Source organism: Lampetra fluviatilis, chromosome 23, assembly GCF_964198595.1.
Source record: "Lampetra fluviatilis chromosome 23, kcLamFluv1.1, whole genome shotgun sequence".
NCBI classification, from domain to species: domain Eukaryota; kingdom Metazoa; phylum Chordata; class Hyperoartia; order Petromyzontiformes; family Petromyzontidae; genus Lampetra; species Lampetra fluviatilis.
In genome coordinates this window covers 8,843,227-8,861,221 of record NC_136297.1, presented here as the reverse complement: position 1 = coordinate 8,861,221, position 17,995 = coordinate 8,843,227, and the positions used below count along the sequence as shown (strand labels likewise).

At 50.2% G+C, this 17,995-nt stretch overlaps 2 protein-coding genes across 3 annotated transcripts in view; one reads left to right on the top strand and one right to left on the bottom strand.

The window, feature by feature from the left end:
* Positions 1-17,995, bottom strand: part of ST13 (ST13 Hsp70 interacting protein) — a 31,707-nt gene that overhangs the window by 4,540 nt on the left and 9,172 nt on the right. For both annotated transcript variants that reach the window (XM_078867093.1, XM_078867094.1), the window contains exons 6-8: positions 17,051-17,135; positions 15,876-15,986; positions 14,417-14,519 (exon numbers count right to left, since the gene is read on the bottom strand). In XM_078867093.1, the coding sequence (XP_078723219.1) occupies positions 14,417-14,519; positions 15,876-15,986; positions 17,051-17,135 (299 nt within the window). The remainder of the gene's footprint in view (positions 1-14,416; positions 14,520-15,875; positions 15,987-17,050; positions 17,136-17,995) is intronic.
* On the top strand, positions 1,824-12,347 carry SRL (sarcalumenin). Its single transcript, XM_078867095.1, has 7 exons — positions 1,824-1,884; positions 7,553-7,693; positions 8,190-8,285; positions 8,888-8,920; positions 9,778-9,894; positions 10,605-10,838; positions 11,518-12,347. Exons 1-7 carry the CDS (start codon positions 1,824-1,826, stop codon positions 12,345-12,347), a joined length of 1,512 nt encoding a protein of 503 aa, XP_078723221.1.

Here is a 17,995-nt window from a genome sequence, read left to right as displayed (position 1 = left end):
GGTTCTGTCCCAAAAGCAACCTGCCGGTGGAGACTTTTTATCGCGAAGAAGCCTACGATTAGTTTTTGAGCACTGCAAGTAAAGTCTGCCTTCAGACACTGGCGGCGCCAGTGGGGGGGGGGGGGGTGGCATGTGCCGCCCCAATGATCCGATTGAAATCCTTAATTTAGATCGGATCATTGGGGTTTATTAGTAATAAATCGGCATTTTGCGACACCCACTGCCACTGTGTAGCATATTATTACGTGCCAGGGACTCTATGAGATGAGTCCATAATTGGCAATAAGTAACGGCAAAGCAGTTATAAGCGACTCACAGAATTGTACGCAGTTGCGTAGACAGTACACAACTTCCCTGAAGGCAAACACCTTTAGCGAGCGTGATGCCGATCACACAACGCCGTTCGGATTCGACCCTCATTCGATGGCTGCGCCGTTGTCGCACACGCTTCGAATAAAAAGCAAGGGACTAGTCTTTACTTTCTAACAACTCCTCTATCATTTTTCATTGCTGGAGGGATTGCCCCCCCCTACCTGAAAATCCTGGCTCTGCCATTGCTTTCAGATATACTTGCGTCGGTGAAGACGTGAAGCTTGGATTTGCCACGCTGCCAAATGACTAATTTAGACTTGCAGATAATGAACGAACGTCCGTCTTTCATGTTTATTTTTAAATTGCAGCTCGGGTTGCTTTCTCCCTTGAGAGCTGCAACAGCTGAAGCTTCTCGCGTCGTAATTCAGACGTCACCGCTGAGCTCTGCACGTAGATTTTTTCAGCCCCGTGGTTGTTCGTCTCTCTGGCCTTCATTTGCATCAAATGTGCTCCGTGGTCTCTGGTATTATTTCGCGAGGCTATACCAGTGAGGTTGCTCCACGGCACGCGGACCCGCGACGGTCGAATGCTCAAAGTGGGCGTGGATTATCCGTGAGCAATCAAAACATGTCAAAATTATTTCCTTGCTCAAATGAGCAGAGGTATTGGTGCTGATCACAGCTCAACAGAGCCAGTGAGGTGTCCACATTGCTATGATGGGGGAGAGTCTAAACAAAGGATAACCACTCTTGATCTCCCCATACAGTGGTACTCATTTTATCGACATAGGAAGAACAGTGGACCGAGTAACTCCCCCAACCATGATTTGAATTCTTGCAACCCTGTCAACCACGAGTCGCTCACCCTACCCTGTTTGTCACCTCTAAACTCCTGGCAATATTGAACCCACCACAAGCATCATGTTTTTCTTACTCAATTTAATTTACACACAAACATACGCAACCCTTCACCAACTTCCGTGAAGTATGCTAAGAATAAACCCATGATCCGCATGATATGGAGGGACACTTATTTGTGTATTAAGAATGGCCGGAAATAATTCCTTTTATATGCACACACACACCAACATTTCTATGATTGTTCCAATATCACCGAAAGGGAGTGGTGGGGGTGGAAGCTTGTGTGTGGGCGGGGGGGATTGAGGTTGGGGAGGGGGGGGATTGAGGTTGTGGGGTTGGGAAGGGAGGGAATTGAGAGTTAAATTTACTGTCAGACGTAAGTGGCAGGCAACCACGTGTGCCAAAGTCACGTGGCAGCCTCCCCACTCGGCAACTTTACACGAGCTCTCTCTCTGTCTGCGTCTCCTTTTCCTCGCAGCCCCTCTCATCGGTCAGGCTCTCTACGACTCCAAGTCAATCTCCGTCTCCAGCAGTACACACATTTTACAATTCAATCAAACACCAACAATAATAATAATACATCTCCTGCCTCTCCGTTTCTTCTGGACGAGTCAGTCTGCCTCCGAGACCACCAACCTTCGCCGCCGGACAATGCCGCTGCTCAAAGTCACCCTGCTGCTCTGCCTGTTGATTCTCGCGGCTCGTGCCGACGGTAAGCGTCAGTTCTGTCTCCCTCCCATCCCAAACGCGCGCGCTCGCTCTCGGGTGTCGTCCGCCACAAGGGACGTCGGGTTCGAGCAGGACTTTACAGGCCTCCTGTGCCACCTGTGAGGTTTGGCATTCATTTTTTGGGATTTACAGCTCTTGCATTGGATTTTTAGAATTTGCGATTCGCAGCTCTTTGCCGATAACACCGACGGACGAGGGCTCTCCCCCATGCCGCGGAAAGGCCAAGCGGTTGGTCCGAGCATACTTCACCACACTGGTCAGTGCACTTTAAAGGAGTGGCGAGGGGGTGCAAGACCGACTGAGATTTAACTCGCTTCTGATGTTAGCCAGGCAATGAACCGAGGTTCGCGGGTTCAGACTGCAGTGTGCTACAAACCAATGCGTGACCAAAGCTAAGTGATTTCCTGGTCAAATAAGCATTGAGGGACCGGTGCTCATCGCCTGTTCACAGCCCTGAACCTGTGGTGAAAATTCCTTCCCGACAAAGTGGTAATCATTTTATCGACCATGGGGGGGGGGTGATAGGCTGATTTAACTCAAACCAGGATTTGTACTCGGAACCCTCCAACTGTGAGAGCCAATTTCACTGCTGCTGTGCCACTTGGCCGGGATACTGCGGCAGCCGTCTGCTTGAATAGAATGTCAGTTCTTAAAAATAACGCTACATTCACAGGCCGACCCCGACCTTGTTGCGATACCTTTTGAGAGCGCTTTGATGTCTCCGATTTAACAACAGTGGGTGCGCGCTGGGGCAAATTCCCACTGAATTGTAAACTCAGTGGCAGCCCAGTGAGAAGTGTGGTGGCCGGTGGCTGCGGCGACATTCAAACCCCGACGACTCCCAACTGTCGCAGTCACAAGCCCTTGTTGACAGCCAGCTCAACCGCACACGCCGAGACTTAAAACTACTGACTAAACAACAGCAACCACATTACACACACACACCACTAATGATGCGTTTGATACATGCCAAAATTATGTTCGTACTTTATTGATTCTGGAACAAAACATAACCAAACTGTAGTCAATTTGACAGCCAGCCTTTAAGTGTGCGGCTGTAATAACGCTCAAAGCACGTACGGACAAACCCCTTTTTGTCAATCCACTTCAAAACAAGGGTCTCCCCACGCCGTATGGGTCGTGGGGGGGGGGGATCGTGATTGATTTGATCGAATTCACCATGGCGGGCAGTGTGCAGATTAACGTGGAGATGGGGAGCATAAACACTGGACTATAGTCCAGTACGAAGATGGGGGTTTTCTTCCCTTACAGCAGCCTACAACACCTGCTTAATGGATGGTGGTCGCCCATCCAAACACTATCCAGGCAACGCTGCTTTGCTTCCGAGATTCGATGAGATAGGAAAACAAAGTACTGCACAAATTAAGTGACACCCGTGATTTTTTGAGCGCAGTAACCCATGACATACACACGTGCTGGGTTCTCTACTTGGGCCGGCGAATGAAACGATTCATCGCAATGTTATTTATTTACCCAGGGAAGCTTCGTTTAACCTCGCCACTCTTTCAGCGAGGCTAAACACATTGGGCTGTTTGACCAATTCCAGCAATGGGTGTTTGGCATAATCAATGTTCACTTGTGGGAAAACCCGACACGGAGCCCGTAAAACCCTTCCTGTCAAAGCTCTCGCGACAGCAGCGGAGTTGCGGAAAATTTCAAAACCCCGCACGGTATTGCCATCGGAATAAAGGGGCACCCACAATATGCAAAACCCAGATGTGCAAATCTCATTTTAACTAAAATTAGAGATGATAGTTTGAGCAAACAGGCTACTGTGGCATGCATGTAGTCAAAGCTCAAGCAATCAAAGTGGTTTTCTGCTCAAATAAGCATCAAGGAACAGCAGCGCTAGTCTCCTGCTTAGAGCTCTGAACTTGTGTGAAACTTGCACAATCCTATGGCGGTGGTCGAGTCGATCCACAGGACAAACTCTGTTTTGGCTTTCCTCTGCAAAGTGGTAATCATTCTATCGGTCCCTAAGTCAACCGTCAACCAGATTTTGAACTCGCAACCTTTCTGATAGCGAGCCACACGCTCTGGTCACCTAACGTGGCCGGAAAAGTAACCACCCCGCCGATTGCAACCCGTGAGAGACATCCGAGCACACGTGCACTGTACGTGTCCGTAGAGACAAATGGTTTACAGATGGCATGGTGTTTGGGCATTGCAGGTTATGATGCGAAAGTCCGTTGGTTCCTTTAACTTCTTCACGCTTTATTTCACTTGGCAACAAGAGTGTGCCGATGCGATCCCTCTAACACAGTGAAACAACTTAGGAGCGCGCACTAAAGCTACAGAGGTGGCAACAGGCCACATTTCACGACGCCCAATAAATAGCTTGTGCCGACAGAAAGCTTCACTCTTGGACATCCTAACCCCAAGGGGTCAAGTGTCTGCCAAGACACACACGCACAGGCGTACCCGCACACATCAGCCCATCAACCCTCCCCAAGTCGGGTTTCTCTCCACGACGCAACATGACTGTCATTTTACGAAATGGGTTTCTGCATCCGTGCTCGGCCACACCAGGGCAGAGGTCGAAAACGGGTTTTGATTCCTTACCCGTACCCGGCCGCACCAGGGTCGCAAATGGGTACCCATACCCGGCCGGGTATGGGTACCCGTTCCCTACCCGAAATGACAAACGGTCACTCACCAGTGACTCACGGCCTACCCGTACCCGTACCCGGCCGCACCAGGGTCGCAAACGGGTACCCGTACCTGGCCGGGTACGGGTAGCCGAGTATCGGGTAGGGTACGGGTATCTGGTACCCGATTGCGACCTCTGCACCAGGGCCACACACTCAAAAAGCCAGTAAGCACATTCTGTGCGTCAGTTTGGACATAACCGAACCACACGTCCCTCGGGCTGGCTGCCCCTGCCACACTCTCGGCCCCCCGCTGATCCCAGTGCAATTCTCATCGCCGACCTATTTCAATAATTTCCAATTACAAATGGGGTCTTCGTTATGCAACGGGCACCTTGCGCTTTCCAATGCGACGGGTCTTAAATACGAGCTACTGATAGCGTGCGCGGCATGCCGTCGCCAGGGCCACGCTGTAAACGGGATTTCCTCTGACACCAGGATGAATTACGAATTTTATTTATAAACAGAAGGCGGGTTGGAGCGCTGAGACGGGCGTTGCGCGATGTGCTCTTAACTCGGCGATCTCAATTTGGTTCTTGCCCATGGCTAACCACCGGTGGCAAACGATCTCTCAACCGGTCCTGGTTTCCCCTGCATTGACCAGTGTGGTGCAGCATTGTCAAACGGCCCTTCTTCATTCAGCCGATAATCGACAAAGGGCTGTCATTTATTTTCACATTCCGAAGGAAACGAAACACATCTGACAGGATGTCGACCGAGGAGATGTGCCAATGAACTCAGCTCGAGTGCACGTGCGTGAGGTGGATTCGTGACATCGAAAGAATCGTGAGAGATTGCGTCGGCTTGAGAAGGCCTTCAACAGGCAGCGGGGTGATCATGGTTTAAATTAAATTTCGATTTAAAGCTTTCGTGACTGCAGGGATTCATCTTCTTGGTTCTTTCGGTAAAGTCATCACGTAGAAGGGAAATAATAAAATAAAAATAATAAAACATAATAAAATAATTCTCACGACGTTTCAGCTGCTTGCGTTGTGGCCGTAACGTTGTGAGAATTATTTTATAATGTTTTATTTTTATTATTTTATTATTTCCCTTCTACGTCACTTTACCGAAAGAACCAAGAAGATGGTTTAAATTATTACACAGAAAAGCGGATAAATGGCCGAGGGGAGAGTAACGCTCTCACCGAGCCAGTACTGCTCATGACCCTGTGTAGAGCTCTCAGTGGGCCGTTGAGATCTCACCAGAATTTCGGAATCCACGGAGTTGCCGGTCTCCAGAGGTCGCAACCGGGTACCCGATACCCGTACCCTACCCGATACCCGGTTACCCGTACCAGGTACGGGTACCCGTTTGCGACCCTGGTGCGGCCGGGTACGGGTACGGGTAGGCCGTGAGTCACTGGTGAGTAACCGTTTGTCACTCATTTCGGGTAGGGTACTGGTAGGGAACGGGTACCCGTACCCGGCCGGGTACGGGTACGGGTCCCCATTTGCGACCCTGGTGCGGCCGGGTACAGGTACGGGTAAGGATTCAAAACCCGTTTGCGACCTCTGCCGAGCCAGTACTGCTGATGACCCTGAATAGAGCTCTCAGTGGGCCGTTGAGATCTCACCAGAATCTCAGGATCCACGGAGTTGCCGGTCTCACCTCACAGCGGCCAGGCCACGAGCCGACACAACCGCAGAACTGGCGTGGCGACCACGCGGCCTGCCGCTGCTCTCAAACGCACGCGCGTGTCCGCTTGCCCTCTGCGCGCTCTTGGGATGGAATTAGCACTGGCGTGGACGACGTCCGCCGCTTTTAGAGTTTCCCCCCGTCCCCCCCCGCCTTGTTAGCCAAGTATGGACAGCGGTGCACGGCGCGGCGGAGTTACGCGGCCGTGTGGCTGCGAGCCAAGCACCACTGGGGAGATCGCCCCCAAATAAAATCAAGAGTCGAGAAGCACCGAGAAAACGAAACATCGGTTCATTTAAAAATTACAGAGCTGGTACAGTCACATGAACAGGTCAAGGAATTAACAGATAAGGTCATAGTCAATATCGGAAATGGTTTTCCTGCTCAACTGAGTGTGGAGGTGGACGCTCATCTCCTCTTTATAGCCGAGCCAAGGGTGGAAGTTTGTCATTCGTATGATGGGGGGGGGGGGGGGAGAGTCTTTCCATAGAGGAAAACCATCACCATTTTATCGACTCGAAAAGAATGAACAGCTGAGTCGACCCCCAACCGAGATTTCAACTCTTAAACTTTTGATTGAGATTGCGGAATGCGACAGATGCTCTACCCCGTCAGGTGATCTCGCAATAGTAGTAGTAAATTAAGGTGGCTCTCGTCTAAGCAATCACAACTCCTGCTGTCAAAAGCTATTAAAATGCCAGCTTATGCCAACATGAGCCACAGTCTGAGCCATTTGGCAAACACCCTACCAGTTGCGAACACTCGCACGTCTGGGAGACAGCAAAGCAAACTCACAAACACAGACGCAGAGTGCCGTGCAGAGGCAGTGAGAGGTCACTTGAACCAGTAGAGGGAGAGGTGTCGATCAATTTAAGTTTTCCCCCCCCGCCCCCCCCAATTTTATCACGAATGTGCGATCGGTGTCATGTTATGGAACAAAGAATCCATTCGGAACTCTTGCAAAGCAGTGTAACCAGTCCGGAATGCTGTTCCAGGAATTATTTAGGCACACCACATCCATTCACTTTATTTTGTCCTTGTGATACCTATTTTGTACAAACACTCATTAATTGGCCGATTATTTTTTTTACCATAAATACCCCAGAGGTTAAGGGGGGGGGGGATTCAGCGGGTGGCTACCTTTCCTACGAAGCTGCGGTTTTCTCGTGCCTCTGACTCGTTCTCTCTCTCTGAGAGCAAGCGAATATATACTGCGCGGCCCGTTACAGTGTCGGTACGACACATCCCGAGTACGCGTCATCTACAACGCAAGCCTGTCGTTGTACGTCGTGTCTTTGTCCGATGCGGAAATCTTTGTCGCCCTTGCCACCTCCGTGCGTCAAGATTCGCCCGAGCGGGGGGTGGAGGAGAATGAGGCGGTGGACGTGGGCGAGGAGCCGGAGCTCGACGAAATGTTCCGCAACCGCCACCACATCGCCGACACGCTGCAGCTCAACGACGACACCCCACGCGACGACTACCCAGGTCGGGGGGACGAGAGTTGGGACAATTTGCCCACTAAGACGATCGCAGTTTTACGTGGTAGAATACTCGGGGTTCCTTTAAAAATGGCGGCTGCCCCTAACATCCTCCCTCCCGAAGGCAGGAAACCCCCTACAAGGCACGCTAAGCGCGACGATGCTGTTGATGACATCAACAATCCCCACTCGTCAGTTCCCCTTCAGCGGTACACGTGAGAACAGCGGTGATTTTTTTTTTCTCACGACAATTTTTGCTCTATCCCATTATTTCATACCGTAAATTACTGACCAATCGGATAGTCCAGCTCTTGCTGGGACCGACATCGCCATCCCAGCAGTGGCCTTGCTCGCTCGGCTGCTCGATCTGCAGCTCCAAATTAAGCAATTTGTACGGATTTTTTATTTGATTTGGCAAACTCGGACCATGACGTTTAATGCCAGTGTCATTTGTTTAATGTAGGCATTTCTAAAAGTTGACATGCAAAGGACTACATTTGCAGGGCTTCTGGACCGTTTAAAAAAAATCTACCACACCTCCATCAAGCCCCTGGAGAGGATCTACAAGTACGACTCCATCCGCCAGCACGACATGACCGGTAACCGTGGGGGCCTGCGAGACCACGCACCAACACCGCGGCACAGGTGGTGGCAACACCACTCCACGACCACACACCAGCATAACAAACCCATCACCGTTACATTACAAGCAACGAGCCCGTACTACTGCCACATCACCACAAGCGTAATTTCCTGGGCAATGGGTAATAAATGTCAACTTGCTTTGGTGCGAGTACAGGATTGCTGGATACTGCAAGATCGGGGATTAGGAATGAAAGTCAAGATGTATCGTTAACTGTCTACCTCGTGTCTGTGGACCCCCCCCTCTCACGATAAGACCACGGGGACAGGCTCAGCCAGTTTCAGAACAAGCAAAAATAATACCGGAGAACTCATCACGTAACCACTGCACTGAAATAACGTCGTGACGAAATTGAGGTCACATTTGACAGGCTTTGGCCTGACCATTAGGCTATTCTAATGCTATCATCATCTATTATCAGTATGATAAATGACACAACTGGTCATTTCCAATGGTTCTGTGTTGCCGTTCACCCTAACCCTGTGTGCCATACCCGTGCTAACACTCGTCCTAACAATCTACCATTCCACCACCCACTCCGTGCCCTCTCCACTGTAGCTAGCCACGGAAGAAGTATCAGCACATTTGACGGTGAGTACTGGGCTGCTTTTTGTGCATGCGTGTCTGCATACAAGCACACAGGGCAGTCACCCAAGCATAGGCCCTGGTGACACGCATGTGTGTAGGCATGTTACGTTAATTATAATAACGACCTTTATTTTACTTGGAATGCCACACTGAGTCTCAAGACTCTTTGCCAGGAAGATCCTGCATTGGCATGTATGGCCAATTCCAGGCACAACCCTGCTTTAGCTTCCAAGATTTTATAACATCAGACACATTCAGGGTGACTAGGTCATCGGCAAAATATTTTCACACACCGCAGCGGTCTGCTGAAACGTCACGATGCAACGTTGCTCGTCGATATTTCTTGTTGCCATTGTGGTGCACGTTGAACCTCTTGTGGCTGCGGCTGTCATGTTCACCAATTACATATCATAGACGGTCACGATTTGACGCGTGTTTTGGCGGCATTGGAATCAATAAAACTTGCGGAATCCAGATAGAATACCTGTCCTCATATTTCCCCACATTTTTTTCAAACCCTTTGCCCTTCCACCTAACTACAAATAATCACCTCGCCTGCTCTTCCCTTTGCAGCCTAAATTTGTCCTCAACTGCACTCATTACACATGAAAGCACAAATCCCCGATTGCGTTGAGATGGATGTGTGCAGTGTACCGCGCCGGTGATAAATCTACCCACATCCGCTTTTGATTTCAAGATTTACTTTGTCCGAAAGTGCAGTGCTCATTTCCACACTTGAGCTGTACAGCTTCTTCAGATAAAAGGTGTTTAGATGCTATATCAGTGCTGGAAAGCGTGCGCAATATGAATTCAAACTGTTATCCTTGCTCAGTGTGCATGTCTGGCTACGTGTGCCGCAGAGAGCGAGATCATTGCCAAACCCCTGGTGCTGTTCCTGGGTCCCTGGAGCGTCGGGAAGTCGTCCATGATCAACTACCTGCTAGGCCTGGACGACAAGGCTTTCTCACTTTACACAGGTGACCATCATCATCATCATAAGCGATGACCAGTCCACTCTCGGATGAAGGCATCCCCAATCTGTCGATGTCTATAACGGTCCTGCGATATAAGAATCCACCATAGTACATGCACATGAGACGATTTCACTCCATTGCTCAATCTTCCTGGGAGATGTCCTCTCGGTCGCGTTCCCCCACTTGGCTGCCACTCGACCACCGGTTATCATCTCTTCCAGCAACGTGTCCCACCGAAGGCCACTTAGTTTTATTAACAGTCAAAACGAAGTATTCAACCTGTGTATTGTTCTCCAATCCACGTGTTTCTATTTCCGTCTCTCAATGTTATTCCAAGCATGCCACAGCTATGAAAGCCAGCTCGTCGTCATCCAACAACGACAATGATGATGGTAATTTATAGTAAGAAAATTATTTTAATGGTACAGCTATGCCATTTATTGATCAAGCGATGGCTGGTGGAAAAGCCTCCACAAGAGAGTGCTAGAGAGATCGCCTCGAGAAGGTATTTGGCCTACTCTTCCCACACTAGCCAGATGTCTTGAAAGAGATAGAGGCATCCACACTTTACACCACTACAGGCAACAACATGCCAATCGACTCACTGTCGCGTGTCCATACACACTGTCGACTGGACAGAGGCAGGACGGAAGGGGCTGGTGGGATGTAAGAAACTTGCCCATTGTTACAACTCCTGCTGACGATCTCCGCAGGAGCCGAGCCCACAACGTCGGAGTTCACGGTGATCCGACACGGCTCTAAGGTCAAGCACCTCGAGGGCATCGTGATGGCCACCGACGGCTCGCGCACCTTTGCCTCGCTCGAAAAATTCGGCCAGAGCTTCCTGGAGAAGTTCTCCGGCGTCGAGATGCCTCACAGGCTGCTGGAGCGCGTCACCTTCGTGGACACGCCAGGCATCATCGAGAACCGGAAGCAGCAACAGCGAGGTGAGCGCTGTGCCAGTGGTTGTGCCTCGGAACAGGTTCTCCATTTACACGAGTAATTTGCAGCACTTTGTCGAATGCGCTGATGGATGGTAGGGCCCTCCCCACACTGTCGATCATGGGGATTTTTTTGACCAAACTTCACCGACGATGGTCAGTGCGGGTCGGTGAAGGGTGGGGGGTGCGGGAGGCCAGGATAAGCTCAGATGTCACTCAGTGAAGTTAGCCACGGCCGGGGAATCCAACTCCGTTGCCTCATTTAGAGTGCAATGCGTTAAGCACTGCACCACCGCTCCATCCCCACTAACCTTGCACAAGAATAAGTGCCAGCGGACCGACAGGTACCGTGCGGATGGGGGATGGAGCTGCCCTGTGTTGGGCTGTGGTTTTAAGCCCTGAAATGTTGTTTTAGTGCCATTTCGGACTAAAAATGTGGGGGGGGGGGGGGGTGGGGGGTTTTCCTGCATGTTTGTGCTTAGTAGCCTTGGTCGCGAGGTTTCCTGTTGCAAGCACTCAAAAGTGCCAGCACTGTCCTACAGATAGTCCTGCTCTCACCATAGGCATGTGGAATTTCCACCCCTGGCTCAGGTCCGCAAACAGCAGATGAGTACCACCCAATGCTCGTGCGAATGCCCTTTGCGAGCACAAGGTCTCACGTTTCCCACCCCCACCCCGTGACCAGGCTACCCCTTCAACGACGTGTGCCAGTGGTTCATTGACCGCGGTGACCTCATCTTCGTGGTGTTCGACCCCACCAAGCTGGATGTCGGCCTGGAGCTGGAGACGCTCTTCCGGCAGCTGAAGGGTCGCGAGTCGCAAATCCGCATCATCCTCAACAAGGCCGACAGCGTCTCCACGCAGCAACTCATGCGTGTCTACGGTGCCCTCTTCTGGAGCCTCGCGCCGCTCATCAACGTCACCGAGCCGCCGCGCGTCTACGTCAGCTCCTTCTGGCCGTACGCCTTCCGCGTCGACACCAACAGCGGCCTCTTCCTCGCCGAGGAGACCTCGCTGCTCGACGACCTCCGGCAAATCATTGCCAACCGCATGGAGAACAAGATCGCCCTCATCCGGCAGCACGCCATCCGCGTGCGCATCCACGCGCTAGTGGTCGACCGCTACGTGCAGACGCTGCGCACGCGCTCCTCCTCCTTCTTCAGCAACGCGGATCAGGTGTTCGCCGACATTGTGGAGCACCCCGAGGAGTACGACATCTACGGCTCCGTGCTGGCAAACTCCAACGTGAGCAAGTTCGACCTGCCCGACCCCAAAACCTACAAGTCTTTCTTCGGCGCCAATTCCGTGGCGACGATGCGTCCGCTCTCCTACCACTGCAGCTACACCAACGGATGCCTCCTCGACAAGATCGAACGCGCCATCTCCGTCGAGCTGCCCGCGCTGCTCGGCTCGCTGTCGCCGGTCGCCCGCTTGAAGGTGCGTGCGGCGGCAGCGCCCTCGTGCGGGTCGTACTTGTGCAACGAGACGCCCAAGAATCGCTACGTCAAGCCATGAGCGCCGGTGCTGGGACGCGCGCGGGGGGGGAGGGCTGCTGATGGAGTGCGCCAGTTTGCCCCTAGAAAACGACGCCTCTCACCGCCACCATCACCACCACCACCACCACCCAGAATTCCATCTTCTCCCAGCAAAGAGCATTGGGGGCAACGCTACGAAGACTGTACCCCAAGTGCCGCTCCAGGGCCCACAATGCACACGGCTCAATGCACTGAAGGTCACTGTTTGCAGTCAACTGATGGACATTTGCTACAGCTTGTGTCTTTAAAAACTCAATACTATGCAGACACGTATCTTTAAGTACTGCAAATGTATATGTCTGCATAGTTGTATGCTTGCATATACACGTGTGTGCATACAGAAAGGGGATATTGATAATTAAAAGTCAAAGGAACTGACCAAAATGTATTGCATCTGATTTAAGTTGACTCTGGATGTATCCGTTTACGATCATGTTAAATTCTAATTTATGAATCGAATTAAACAATTTAGGAAGTGATATATTAAGCTAATCACTTTAAGTTTAACACAATAGCACAATTGTAATGTTAAATCACCATTCATTTCTTGCATTCAGCGTTTGAACAGTGTGCCAAGTGTCAGTCACGGTGCAGTGAAGCCGAATTCGAAGCCTGCCAGTTGTTCATCTTGTGAGTGAACACCCCCCTAATGCGATGTGCGTGCATGTCGGGTATTTGTGATTCTCCTGTAATATTCCAGGAAAGCGAGACTACTGTTCGCACGCGTGTGCTTGCCTGCGTAGGGGTGTAAGTGTATTGTGTGACGTTTCTTTGACGAATTCGGTTTTTAAGGCAGATTTGAATGATCAAGGTTCAGCAAGCTTTCTGTTAAAAAATAAACGTAAGGGGCCATGAAAAAACATGAATGATACATTCCAATGATTCATATTTCATGTCAACAGGTGATCATTTGCAAGTGCAACTTGTGCAATCTATTTACATGTAGGAATTTTAAAAAGTTTGGATAATTGGAGGTGGCCCGGGTGGGCTGAGAGATCAAAGGACTGAGCCAGCTCCACTGAATTTCCTGGGTTTGATTCTGGGCAGCTGCCTGTAGAGTTCTCAAGTAGAGTGAGTTTAAAGCCTCAGGCCAGTCACCAATAACCGGGGAAAAAATATTTCTGCACTTAATCTGGCCAAATTAAAGCCGACAATAGAAATGCGATATCGGTTTGACCGTCAAGCCATGGACATTTATGTCTGCAGTGAGGCGGGGTGGGAAAGTGCTGCCGCTGAAGAGTAGATAAGAGGTTGATTGAAATAATTTGGAAGTACTTCTGTGAATCTCATTCCAATAAAGTTGCTCTTGCATCGGGTGCTGCCCTACCCTGCAAGCGTTCCAAATGGATAATTCATTCAATATTATGACGCTGATAGCACAATCGGGAATAAATGGTGGAAAAAATGCATGTATAATTATATTTTAAAAAAGTATGAATAATTTACAATTTGCACACAATAATTCAAAAATGAGAAATTACCGAGAAACCGTAGGAAGCTATCCCTAAAAAGTCATGCCAACTTGCACAGAGGCGAGGGTAATATTCACAAGACAGTACCCAGAGACCGTGCAAACATACGGGCGTTCAAAAGACAGGGCCACCATTTAACCATGTGGACTATTGACGCAAGTGCTGCTAGCATCAACTAAGACTGGCACGGAGAATGAGGGGGGTTGTGCTGCCTTTGTGTTACCAGTGATGTTTACACATTACACCGGCTACTCATTTAAGGCCAAGTCGATATAAAAATAATCCAAGACCCGTATACCGCTGGTCACTCGCATGCATGGCTGCAAATGGAACCAGGGCCTGTGCCGAGTCACCCTTGTCCCACACAGGCACAACTGTTTGATACAAGATATGATGCAAGGAATTTCGAGTTGGCTACGTACGGTGCGAAAGAAGTTCAACAAACATACATTTAAGCTCCATATACATGCAAGATGATGATGATGATTATTATTGGGATTACAGTGCTGTGCACACCCATCACTACGAGCCACTGCCCCACACAACCTCCGCTGGCAAACGACAAATTCCGCGTCACCTTGGGCGTGATCTCCTTGAGGATGCGGCTGGCATCTTCGTCGTAGTCGAGCTTGCAGGCCATGGCCAAGTCCTTGCTGGACTCCTCCCAGTGGCCCAGCAGCCTGGAGGTCACCACGAGCACAGGGGCCGCACGAAGGAGGCGCGAGACCGAAGAGGGAACGGAGATGTCACATGGCGCACCCACACACACAAGTGCGCGTGCGGTGATGCAGACTCAAGAAAAGTCCAGCATGTGCGTGCATGCGCAGATGAGCGAGCAAGCGTGCGTGCTAGGGGTCACGAGTGCATGAGTTTATGTGTTTATGCCAGCGAATGTGTGTATGTGTGGGAGTATGTGCGCGGGTGCGTATGCGTGCGTGAGCTAGCGAGCGCGAGCGCGTGTTCGTGACCGAGCATGTGTGTGCGAGTGGATATGCTTATGTCAGCGTACGTGTGTGGGTGAGCGCGAGTGTGTTCATGCACGAATGCGTGTGTACGCAAGCATGAAAAGATATATCTTTGTCTTGTGTGAGCATGTGAGCACATGTTTGTGCGAGAGTATGCGCTTGTTTTTCATCGTGTAGCGGTTAGCGTACTGCACTACGAACCTGGTGACCCGGGTTCAATTCCTGCTCACGGCCAACACCAGTGACGATTATCTGAACCGGTTATGGGCCTCTCCTAGGTCGACTCAGCCTCAAAATGAGTACCTAGCACAATTTGTAAACATTGCCACTGGGAAGATAAAGGCGGCCGGGCGTGGTGTTGGCCACCTACCCCCTCGTGTGCCGTGCCGGCCTTCATAGGTGCTCGCTAACAGCATTTGCCTAAACATTCCGTTACAGGCTATACAGGGGATCTTTGTCTTTGTATATGTAGGGCGAGTGTGCGCAACAGTTAGTGTGTATGGTGTGTGTGTGTGCGAGTGTGCACGTGTGTGTGAGTGTGCGTGCGTGTATGCTGAGTGCGATTGTGTGCGTGTGTATGGTATGTGAGTGTGTGTGCGTGTGAGTGTGCGCGAGTGTGAGTGTATGGTATGTGAGTGTGCGTGTATGGTATGTGAGTGTGTATGGTATGTGAGTGTGTATGGTATGCGAGTGTGTATGGTATGCGAGTGTGTGTGCGTGTGAGTGTGCGCGAGTGTGAGTGTATGGTATGTGAGTGTGCGTGTATGGTATGTGAGTGTGTATGGTATGTGAGTGTGTATGGTATGCGAGTGTGTATGGTATGTGAGTGTGTGTGCGTGTGAGTGTACGCGAGTGTGAGTGTATGGTATGTGCGTGTGCGTGTATGGTATGTGAGTGTGCGTGCGTGTGTGTGTATGGTATGTGAGTGTGCGTGTGTGTATGGTATGTGAGTGTGCGTGCGTGTGTGTGTGTATGGTATGTGAGTGTGTGTATGGTGTGCGTGTATGGTATGTGAGTGTGCGTGCGTGTGTGTGCGAGTGCGTGCGTGCGTGCGTGCGTGCGGCACCCCACCGGTGGGCGATGCCCCTCCACTTGTACGACTGCGCCGAGTCAGGGTTGATGCTGATGGCTCGGTCTCCGTCGCGGATCGCTGCGTTTGGCTTCTCGAGCTTCACGTACACACTGACCACAAAGACAAAGATCCCCCGTATAGCCTTACCACACTGTTGGGGCAAGTGCTGTTAACGAGCACCTACGAAGGCCCCAACGGCACGAGGGGCTGGGCGGCCAGCAGAACACCCGGTCGGCTTTGTGTCCCTAGTGGCGATGTTTACACATCGCATAAGGTCCTCATTAAAGGCTGAGTCGACCTAGGGGAGGCCCAGGACCGGTTCAGATAATAGTCACTTGTGTTGGCCGTGAGCGGGAATCGAATTCAGGATGCCAGGTTCGTAGCGCAACGCGCTAACCATTACACTACCAAGCACATGTATCTGTGCGCGCTTGCCAGCAAACACCACCTCCATAAGTCTTGGATTGACCAATCAGGGCCATTTTAACCCAGTGGCCAATGCCGTGAACAGCAGGCTCCAGTTCCCCGAAGTTTGTATTGAAGCTGAATCACTGTGGGTCTTTTATTTAAAGCAGTTCTTCGTCGCTGTTACTTTGCGGAAATATGTTTGTGGTATTCAGAACACACTATGTATGTAGCAATTCATCGGTCCTCTCCTCCCCCCTCAAGTGGATGACTTGTCATGTTTGTTCCTGTAGACAAGTTCTGCGGTAAAGACAAACGATGCTTCCGCGATATTTTAAAACCCTTTCCTGGTGATATATCAATCAACAACTCTTCAGTGGTACTACAATAATTAACTCCTAAAGCAATGAACAGTAATTGCAATTTAATACTGATTGGAAGTGTAATACTAATGAGATAGGCATGGTTACACAACACTACTATACAATTCTAGATTTGAAGCTTCCGTGACTGCAAGGATTCATACTCTTAGGTTTTTTCGGTAAAGTCACGTAGGTAAAAAATGTAATTAAAATCAATAAAAGTAAAATAAAAATCACGACGTTTCGGAGGCAACACAAGCTTCCGTCTTCAGGTGGAACCGTCACAGCACGATTGCTGTATCAAGTACTTACCTACGTGACTTTACCGAAAAAACCTAAGAGTACTACTATACAATTCCAACTGCTGATTGTGAAAGCCCAGCAAAGACCAATTGGAGGAAACAAACCTGGCCCTCTTCGCATAGAGAATGGCAGAGGAGGGGTTCAATTTGATGGCCTCTGTGAAGAGCTCAATGGCTTTCTGGAGTTCCCCTGTCACACACACACACACAAGACAACAATCCCATGCATCGCCTTCACAGTCTGTTGGGTCAAGTGCTGTAAGCGAGAACTTATGAATGCCGGCCACAGCACACGAGGAAGTGGGTGGCTAGCACCACACCTGGCCGCCTTTATCTTCCTCGTGGAAATATTTACACATTGCATCAGGTACTCATTTGAGGCCGAGTGAACCTAGGGGAGGGTTCAGGACCAGTTCAAATAATTGTCACTGGTGTTGGCTGTGAGCGGGAATCGAACACGGGTCGCCAGGTTCACACACACGACCCAGGTTCACACACACGCGCATACAAACATCCACCGCTTAGCTATACAATCTGATGGGCAAAGTGCTGCGAGTGAAAGCCAATATTTCTACAATGTAGCCGGTGAGGTCACAGACCAGTTCAGATAAAGCTCCTCCCTGACCTTATCCATGGCTGGGTATGCCAGGTTCATAGCGGAGTGCACTAACCACTGCACCACTGCTCACGTCGTGAAATTTCGTGCAGCACGGTATATTTAGTAGGCATGTAATGACTCATCCATTTAAATGAATTCTTACGATCCACGAGAAATGTGTGTAAAAGAACAGTCAATGTGCGATGAATACAAATATATTCAATTGTTTTGCAAGATAATATATCCAATCCGTCAGTTTATTTTGGGTAAGTCTCACTGAGCTAGGATGAACAAGACTCCAAAACCCGACCAGACTATAAAAATAAGACGAAAAAATATTCTTGAATGGAATTGTGATCCTGAACGGTGACAACTGAATCATGATTAATGGTTACGCTTAATATTTATCATCGGTGTTCCATATAGCAATGCGCCGCTGTGTGCTCCTGTCC